Source organism: Pyricularia grisea, chromosome I, assembly GCF_004355905.1.
Source record: "Pyricularia grisea strain NI907 chromosome I, whole genome shotgun sequence".
In the NCBI taxonomy this organism is placed as follows: Eukaryota; Fungi; Ascomycota; class Sordariomycetes; order Magnaporthales; family Pyriculariaceae; genus Pyricularia; species Pyricularia grisea.
The window spans coordinates 4326543-4336121 of record NC_044973.1 but is presented as its reverse complement, the minus strand read 5'-3'; the positions used below and the strand labels follow the sequence as shown (position 1 = coordinate 4336121).

Genomic DNA, 9579 nt, shown 5'->3' with positions numbered 1-9579 from the left:
CCACATCCTCTGCAGGGCAGTTAAAGTGCTTTTTCTCTTCTACGTCTATCCTTTTCTTTTTCTCACCGTGACTTGTGTGTGTCTGTGTGTGTGTGTGTGTGGTGTATGTGTGCATCCGTTATATTTTTATTTTTTATTTTTTGCTCTCTCTTTTCATCCTTCTCTCTTCCAAATTGTCGTCCACTCGATGCCATCACCTTGAGGAGCTTCAAAAAACCGTGTGCTGTATTACCGGTCTTATTGGTCTACTTGTGTCTGGGTATCGTGGTTTGGCCTTGTGTGTCAGGGGCACCGCACCGTCGAGGTCTAGTCTCATCGGGTCCAACTAGGCTCTAGTATGCATCTTTGAACACCGACTTGGACAAGACATCGATTTGACCGGCACGATCACCCAAAACACATACAGAGCATACACTCGAAACGCACAGACGCAAACGACGACGTAAATGGCCTTCTCTTCCCAGTTCGCTTCTCCCAACGCGTCGTTCGCGTCAATGGCATCGCACGACACATCGGTCATGGAAGAACCAAATTCTCCCGGTAGCAGCAACCAAGAGGCCTCATTCACCGTCTCGCCGGATTCTTCGATGCAGGCCAATGGGGATGAACATCAGCCACGGGCGGAAGAGAGGGAGCGGCATCCCAAGGGACGAAGAAAGCGTACAAAGTATGTTGTGTTGGTGGCATTTGAAGCTGTTCCTGGGCTCCCTGCCTGCCAATTGAAATCAGCGTTCAAGTTAGTAATATGGAGTACTGACATTCAGCCCTTTCAAATCACAGCGCCAAGGACAGAGCCGTTCTTGAAGACGCGTATAACAAAAACTCGAAACCCGACAAGAATGCGCGTCTAGACATAGTAAATCGCGTCTCGCTCAACGAGAAGGAAGTCCAGGTAAGTCATAATATACTAGGGGACAAGTGCAGAGATGGAACTGAATGTCGCCGTTACTGACGCTGTTCCTCGACGCGTTTTATCAGATCTGGTTCCAAAACCGCCGTCAGAACGATCGTAGACGAAGCCGACCCCTGTCCGACCAGGACCTTGCCGCGTATAGGAATGGAGGCATCAAGATAGTCTCGGCAGACGGACACGCCGGAATTTCGTTCTCTCAGCACTGCGAACAGGCCGAACATGACACGGCCCGATCGCCGGCTCAAACTACTTCCACCACCCCGACGGGTTCCCCGGACCTGGGACCATGGATGCCAGGGAAATATCACCAGTTCACTATGGAGGTTCCTGTCCCCGCAAAGACTCCATCCCACCCTTCGGTTAGCAGAGCACCGGCGGACGCGTCACACCACTCGGCCTCGTCCAAGTCATTCTCCGTTTCGCAATCAGGAAGTTTTGTCTCAAACCAGAGATGGTCCACGGGCGCGTCTTTCTCCACCCCTTCGTCCTTTAAGCGCCACACCGACGTTGGCGATGATTCGTTCAGGACCGACCCCTTCGCACCGTCATCGTGCTCCTCAATTGCTTCTGCCCCCATGCTACCCCTTCCTCGCACACACTCCCGTTCCGATTCGCGTTCCAACTCGGCGGTGCGCCTGTCAATGTCGCTTGATGGCAAGGCCACCCTTGTTTCGCCGTCTCCTGAACGTGCGAGCACTACGTACAAATATGACCCGCGGGTAGAGCCGATTCCTATTTCCATTCCGTCGCTAAAACGTTCTAGCCTGAACCGCAGCCAATCGGTCACATTACCTCCAATTTCCGTTCTTACAGGCTCTCTTCCTGGCCCGGGATCACTGGAAGGCGCATCACCCCTTCCTCCGCGGTTAACACGCGGCCGCTCCCGTGATGTCCACGCGTGGGAGTTTGCTGCCGATAACGGTTCGGACCGCGACGACGAACTAACGCAACAGGCCAAGGACGAAGCGAGCGGGTCCGCGACTGCAGCCATCAGCCTTTTGCGCACCACGTCGGCCTCGGCTGGCTCCGTTCGCGCATCCTCGCCGGTGCTTCAACCGAACGGAAGCAAGCGCAACGCCTCTGTGCGCCCACCTCTCGGTGCCAATGGTTCTGGAAGTGCTATGCAACCCTTTAAGCGGGCCAGGTTAGGCCGTGCGCAGAGCAGCGTTGCGAGACTTCAGTCTCCCATTTCGCAGTTCAACGTCGGCAGGCTAATCGACCACACCGACGCCACACACAGGCCAACTGGTGAGGACAGGGAGGGGGATGATGGCCCCGCCGTAAAGAAAATGGATGTATCTTCCATCCTCTCCATCAACGGCAACGAGTCGGATAAGGAAAATTGGAGCCCCGAAGGCAAGGACGTTACGACAACCGTTCCGGCTGCCGCCGACCGCATACTTCCACCGGTTACGTTCCCTTCCATGTCGGCGTCACGGAAACCGCTGCCCGGCGGTGGCTTGTCCAACACGCGTCGTAACATCTTTCTCATGGATGGCCGGCGCAGCCCTCTGAGCAACACACGTGCCTATACTGCTCCTGGCGGGGTGCGCGCGGCACGGCGAGGTCATAAGGCTGGATCTAGCATCGAGATCTTTGAGGACCACGAGGATGACCTCCGGGGCGAGGAGGAGGAGATGGTCACAACAGAAGGCCGGAGGGCTGGCGGCGGCGGGCGGCGTGACGATGAGATCGCCAGGTTTATGAGCGGCGAGGTTAGTCCTAGCAAAAAGCCGGACCTGGACTGCATCACAGGCCTCTTGTCCCTGTCTAAGGGCAACTGGCGATGAGTCTGATGTGGGTTGACTGGACAGAATTTATGGGGTGTGTATGATTGCTCTCAGGGCCCGCCTTGTTTTTTTTTTGCTGTCTTGAGTCTCGGTGCCTCTTGTGTAAGCTTTTGCGCTTAGTGGGTTGGTTCGCATAGCTCCTTGGATGGCCGGAATGTGGTTTTTATGGTTGGAGTGGTCTAGATTTTTGCAAAGTATAGCTGGCGCATGGCCATATGTATTCTTGGAGTTCTATGGGAATGATGGGAAGGTAGCAAGGTTTTCTGGGACGGAAAAGAGAATGAAAACAATGGCATGATATGTATCCTGGGCTGCCCCAACGACTCTGTTTTATGCGAGACATTAGGAGAGATGTTTTATTTTGTTTGGGCATGTCGCGGCCGTTTCATGTCTCTTTTTTCTTTCCTTCTTGAGAGCTACCGCGACATGATGTTTTGTTTACTAATGGCTGCCATCGGTCTTAAGTTCAAGGAGCGACCCGTATCAAGTCAGTGACCCTCCCTGAAATGAGGCCTTTTACTAATTAAATATTGACGACATATGTAGAACTTGTTTTTCCTTCATCAGGCGTGCAAGAAGCGTAGAAGCTCGGTGTTGAATAGTTCAGGGTCCTGCATGTGTCTGGGGAAACGAAAAGGGGCCACCCCCCCTTCCAGTCGTCAGCCAAAAGAAGGTTTTGCTTTTCTTTTTACCACTTACCACTACGCAATCAGCATTGCCCGAAGGGCAAATGGACAATCATCACAAGGAAAAAAGGTTCGGGTGGAAGAAAACTCACGCATAGTGACTAACCCCCGGCAACACAACCACGTTGCTGCCGGCAACCCAACCCGCCATGACGGCGGCGGTCCCGCGGACGACCACCTCCTCCCACTGACCCTCGACGAACCAGACCAGCGGGCCATGACCATCATCATCATCATCATCACCACCACCACCGCCGTCTCCGCCGCGACGCCTCGCCGGGATCCTCGCAAAGTCGGCGGGTCCCCAGTGCGGCTCCCTGGCGAACTCTGCGCCGTAGGCGGCCCTCACGGCGGGGACGAGGTCTGGCGTCCGGGACAGCCTGAGCATCTCGGCCAGGGTGCGGGGTTCGTACTGTGCCGACGCCGAAGAAGGGGGCGGCGGCGGCAGAGAGTGGTAGAGCGACGTGTCGGCGTCAAAGAAGCCCGCGAGCAGCAGGGCGCGCTCGATCCGCGCCGGGTGTCTGGTCAGCGCGTCGACGAGGACGGCGGCCCCGTTGCTCCAGCCGACGGCCGCGGCGCGCGGGATGGCGAGGTGGTCCAGCACCGCCATGGTGTCGGCCGTCTTGAGGGCAAAGGTCACGGGGAAGCTGCTGGACTCGTTGTCGTCGTCACCGCCACCGGTATAAGGGCCATAGGTGGAGCGGCCGAGGAAGCGCAGGTCGATGGTGATGAGCGTGGTTGCGTCCTCGGCGTTGTCGGCATAGTGACGGAGGAGGAAGGCGATCTGATGACCCCACCAGTCCGAGTTGGCAAGTGCCCCGTGGAGAAATACAATGGGAATTCGCTGGCGGGCCAATGTATCGGCCAGGCTAGGGCCGAATGTGGCATACCAGATAGCGTTGCCGGTGGCTAGGTCCACGTACCCGGTAGTGGTTGGGGGTGGGAGTTGAGGTGTGGGCGGCAGGGTTAGGTCAGGGGCGCTGTTGGTTGATGTCATTGTCATGGTCAGTTGGCTGGGTAGTTTTCCTCTACCTTAGTAAACCTATCTAGGTATTCTTCATCCGGGGTGGTTGAAATGCTAAACTGAGCTTGATTTGTTCTCCATGGGCATGAGTTGCCGACAGATTTTCAAGGTTCCCTAAACCGTCAGCGACTGCTTCCAGGGGTGTGAGTTGAATGATTATTATTTTGCACACCTCCCTGAACTATTTGGGAGGTAGTTTACTCAGCAGAGTTGGAAGGGTGTCCAATCACCAACAACTGATTTCTGGTTACTTATCACCCGCCGATGGCAAGTGGCACAAAATGCCATCTCAACGTCACATGTCAAGTTTTGCTGGTTATATGGTCTGGGAAGCGTATCTCTTTTTTTTTTCCTTTTTTTTCCTTTATTTTTTTCCAACAGGGCGCTTGGTATGTTGTAGGTATAAGCAAGCAACAGAGAATCCGGGGTATAATATGACATGAAAACTTCAAACCCAACTCCGTAGTCACGGCCCTGAAAAGAAACAGAAGAAGAAGAAAAAAAATACACACGAAACCGTCACCAGCGGTGTTTCTCATAGTCACATAAAATAGCGAGATGCTATTCCAAAAAAGCCTCGAGCTTTCAAACATCGGCAACAGCCCGTGCCGCACTACGAAGCTGCGCGAGAAGGTGGCATAGATTCTCATTGATAGAAACCATCTGCTCCTCATCCTCATGTGCGCTTCCCGATTTGTCGGAGTGGAAGATATCGAGCGCGATGGTCATGCAGGCCTGCGAGTCCGAGACAGGGGCCACGACGACGCCGCTGCCGCCGTACTTCTGCTGCTGTTGCTGCCGCTCGTCGTCCTGTCTCAGGTTCCCGCTGTTGCCCACGACGCTGCGTGTCGGTCCCCTGATGGCGGGACAACCCTGGCCAAAGTTGATAAACTGCGTAACCTGGGATGCCTGTGGCCCGTCCAGGTACACTAGATCACCCAAGGATAGGCCGCTCAGGTTGCCGGGCCCGGCCGCATTCTTGATGACGCCATAAGTCCAAATTGTGAGTGCTGCGTGGTGCACACCAATCGCGTAAAAATCCTTTAGATGGCCCGTTGGGAAGAGCTTGGCCATACGCAACACCTGACCAGCATGCCAAATTGCCCTCCGAGCCTCCTCAGACTCGGCCCATGTCTGAAGGTGGATGAAAACACGACGGGCCTGCTCCTCGTTCTCTCGGCCCGAAAGAATTTGTAGTTCATCCATCGACACGTGAAGATGCAACTGTAGTAAGTTGAGTGTCAGAATCTCCTGGGCTGAAAGCTCGTTCCAGTCGCTCGTCGCCGAGGAAAAGTCTTCCAGCATCTTGCATATCTCATGATGTCTCGACTTGAGGAGTAGGGATGCAGGATCTTGGGCGCCAATTTGGCTTCCCGGAGCGGTTGATGCCGAGACCCGAGAGAAGATGCTGTGCCGCTGCACCGCCGCCAGCTGGCGTAGCTCCCATATCAGCGACCATACACCGTGCAGATAGATGGCAGTGGCGTATTGTATATCGACTCGGTGCCGATCTCTTCCCAGGGCACCCATGTCTTGAAACAAAGTGACGAGCGAGGGCAGGACGTTGTTGCCCGGCTCGCCCCGTGCCAGATACTGTGTCTGCCATTCCTTGGCCGTACTGGCAAACCAGAGCTGTTTAGGTTCCGGCAGTGGTAGGGTAAGCTCAGCATAAGACACTTGTGGAGGTGTCAAGGTGGTCAGTGACTTTTGTGCGTCTCTCAGATGGCAGTGGAAAACAAGCCTATTTGACAGTGAGTGAGTCAGTCCAGTCAGTCATTCAACTAGTCGGTTGGTCGGTAACCAACGCCTTTGACCAAAGGGCGGCCGACGAAATTGCTGCTCACCTCTTCCAAGATTCTTGCTCCCTCCAATGTTTCCATTTCTGCTCGAGCACTTCACCTTGATCCTCAGGTGTAACTACTATTCTGGAGTAGTATGACCTCTTGAACTTGTTCCTGTACCGCATCATGGTTATTGGAATGTTCAGGTGGCATTCGGCAATCTAATCCATCAAAGCCCCCCCGCGTCAGCTACAACCAGTCGCCTTTCACAATGAGATAACTTCGATTGACTGTGTGTCGGGTGCCATCATACCTCCATCTTTCGCCGGTTACCACTCCACAGCCCTAGGTCTTGCATTAAAACCAGAGACTGTACAAGTCCAATATCATTGATGCGAACATGACTTTCTTCAAAACGGGCCGGTAACGTCAAACCTGAAAAGAAAAGAAGAAAAAAAAAATCAAAATTTTAGTTGAATCCGTCTCGGGGAAAAAGGGGGGGTATTCCATCACGTCGGTTACCGAGCCACTTACGCACGACTTCCTGCAAAGCTTGACCAAAGCGCCTCAGCGTCATGTTGGGACATATGGCTGCCCCGGACGACGCAAAACAGGCTATCAGCTCTGGGTGACTGTTGTTTAGCTTCAAGGTAGGCAAGTGCAGCCAGGAAGATACCGACGACATGTGAGACGCCACAAATATGTTGCTGAGAGACTCCAAAATTTCTGTCGAGGGGAAAGAGGATGCCACACGTCGGAGCGTATCGTTGCCACGACACTCGCTCAAGACCGAAGCCAGGATGCGGTCACGGATGGAGGGATCCAGCTTGTCAGAGATGATGCGCTCGACCTGGTTGAGCAGACTGTCCGCCTGGGGCACGGTGAGGTTCTCCTGTTCACAGTAGCCAGAATCTTGGGTCGTTGGGTTCCAACGCCATGGCGAGTTGCTCCAAGACTTCACAAGTCGCTTTCTCATCTTGGACAAGTCAGCCGCGGCCTTTGTCGCCGTGCCTGTCGGTGGCTGCTGGGTTGCGTCTGGCCGAGGAATCGCATGTCCACTCCACTGGTCCAACAAACCGAGGTCGACGTCATTTAACTCCATGCTCGAGTTGGCATTAAAGTCCAGAACAGACAGTCCCTGAGCGCCCACCATCCTCGACGGGTCTAGTTCATCGTAAAGAACATCTCGCATAAAATATGCAAAGGGCGCAGCATCTGGGGGGCTTCCACTGGTCAGTGGTCTGTATGGAGTCGTCGTGAAAGTTGCACCTTGGTACTGCCGGTCACATGTGGCGTCCATGGCCACGTCCCCGTCGGGTGTGCGAGACATGCTTTCAAAACCGGCCGCGGGATGGCCTATGACACCACTTCCGTTCGCGCTGTCCATTCCTGCGAGGCGTGGGTCCAAGGGCGGCTGGACCGGTAGCGTAAACTGGGGTTGCAAGAAAGCGTTTGTAACAGATATGGGCGTCTGTTGGCCGAAGGACGCCGCGTCGATTACCTGGTGCGTTTGCAAGGGAGAAGGCGAGTTGGAGACCGACTTTGTTGAGGATTTATGATCATGGCCATCTGGCGACCCTGAACTAGACCTCGCTGCGGAAAGATGTAGTAGGTGCATGGCAGCTGCGGAGCTGGCCTCGGAAGTGCTGTACTCGCATTTTTGGTTTCGATTTTTGCAGCGAGCACATGGCTTGATCTCATCACATTTAACTCGGGCACGAGCACACGCCTGGCAAGCCGCTGTAACCCGGCCAGCTGTTGAGGTTACTCTCCTCTTTTTAGCCCCCGTCGGATCGTCCTGGTGGTTTTGCCGATGCCTTTTCAACAAATCTCCGCGTCCAAAAGCTTTCTCGCAGATGTCGCAGACAAAGCGCTTTCCGAGGGTGTGAGTGGCTATATGCCTCTGTGGTTGAGAGCCTCGACCAGTCAGTCGGCGGTTTGCTCGGATCATCCATGACCTTTTTGGTCATGATTTTTCTTGTTGAAAGACAGATAGAGACAGACAGAGAGACACAGACTGATGGAGAAAATAAAACAAATAAAAAATAAACAGATAAGAAAAGAAAATAGAAAAAAAAAGAGAGAGAGAGATCGGGGATGGAAAGCTTACCTGGAGATGCTCAGGACGAGAGTACCTTCGTAGGCAGTATGCGCACTGATAAAGACTTTGACTTGTGGCATGACTGTTCGCTTGGCCAGTGTGCGGTTGTGACTTTCTCCTTGATGGTGGTGTTAAGGAATCAGGCGTTGGCTGCACAACTGCTGTGGTATCCATGGTAGCGGGCGAGAAGGGTCCGAAGGCGATGAAGAATGAAAAGAAAACAAACAGGCGGGCCACCGCCTCTCAAACGATTGTGTATCTGCTGTCGTCGATATCTGTGCGGAACGGGTAGAGGTGATCTGTATGCAAAAAAAAAGCAGATAGATATGCCCGCCAACCGTCAGTGCTAAGGAAGGGGGCCTTCTTTCTATGGGCGCAACGGCAGCTCCCGCGCTGGCTGCAGATCCCCAGTTTTACGGCGTAAATTTGATCTGATGTGATCCGATCTGTGTGATCTGTAATCTGGGATGTCGATTTGTGTTGTTATTTTTTTCTTCTTTTTTTTGGCACCGGCTTGTATAGCAGCGGCAGCAAGCCTGCCTGCTGTTGATTTCCGAGTAAGGCAACTGACTATGTTTGTTGCGAGTGTGACGTTTTGCGGCGACAGAGACTCTTGTGGTGTCCGCAAAGAAGAACCCGCCAATATGTTAAGCATGGCAGCTGCTTAAGCTGCTATAGGGTGCGCCGAGATGTAGTTAAGACGAAAAAGAAATAATAAAAAAAAAGGATCGCGCACCGCGCGTGCTGGTTCAACTAACAAGCTCACCCAAGCCACAGCGCGCTACTAGGTATGCCCGATGGCCGGCGCGGTGGATTTACATCGCATCTGTGCAGAGGCTAGCCTTGTTCCATGAACCCTGGTTCGAAATGCGATGCTACATGACAGCTTGGCAGTGCAGTTCAATTGCAGCTTGGATTATGGATAAAAAAGATTATTTCGATCAAGTGTCTTGACTAATCTTAATCAGCAAGCAGCTCTGGACATATTTCTTGACATGACCTTGTTGCATCCATGCCGTTCCATGGGGTGTGATGTGATTTGATCAGCTGAAGATGCGACTGAGTATGGTAGAGCTAGTGGGTTCCTGGCTGGACCCCCCTGACGAAGCCCCGCTTGATTGCGTCCCGGCAAAGCTAGGATCGCCAGTTGAGGGCAGGGCACCTAAGGGGTAAGAACCTAGACTAGACTGGCTTGACTGGTTGGAGAAAAAAAAAAAAAAAAAAAAAAAAAAAAAAAAAAAAAGAAAGTGAGGAGAGACTCCCGCGATTTGGGAGAACTTGACT

At 53.4% G+C, this 9579-nt stretch overlaps 3 protein-coding genes across 3 annotated transcripts; 1 reads left to right on the top strand and 2 right to left on the bottom strand.

Annotated features, from left to right (window-relative positions):
• PgNI_06366 (uncharacterized protein) lies at positions 1-3460 on the top strand. The gene is made up of 3 exons (XM_031126390.1): positions 1-667; positions 781-892; positions 979-3460. The coding sequence occupies exons 1-3, from the start codon at positions 447-449 to the stop codon at positions 2701-2703; spliced, it is 2058 nt and encodes a 685-aa protein (XP_030983088.1). The 5' UTR covers positions 1-446; the 3' UTR covers positions 2704-3460.
• Positions 3461-3477: 17 nt separating this feature from the next.
• On the bottom strand, positions 3478-4386 carry PgNI_06365 (uncharacterized protein; the record flags this gene model as incomplete). The annotated part of the gene is made up of 1 exon (XM_031126389.1): positions 3478-4386. The coding sequence occupies one exon, from the start codon at positions 4384-4386 to the stop codon at positions 3478-3480; it is 909 nt and encodes a 302-aa protein (XP_030981999.1).
• A 363-nt stretch (positions 4387-4749) lies between these two features.
• PgNI_06364 (uncharacterized protein) lies at positions 4750-9235 on the bottom strand. Its single transcript, XM_031126388.1, has 5 exons — positions 8305-9235; positions 6729-8097; positions 6508-6629; positions 6258-6415; positions 4750-6154 (listed from the first exon to the last, which is right to left on the bottom strand). Exons 1-5 carry the CDS (start codon positions 8467-8469, stop codon positions 4999-5001), a joined length of 2970 nt encoding a protein of 989 aa, XP_030982012.1. The 5' UTR covers positions 8470-9235; the 3' UTR covers positions 4750-4998.
• Positions 9236-9579: the final 344 nt, after the last annotated feature.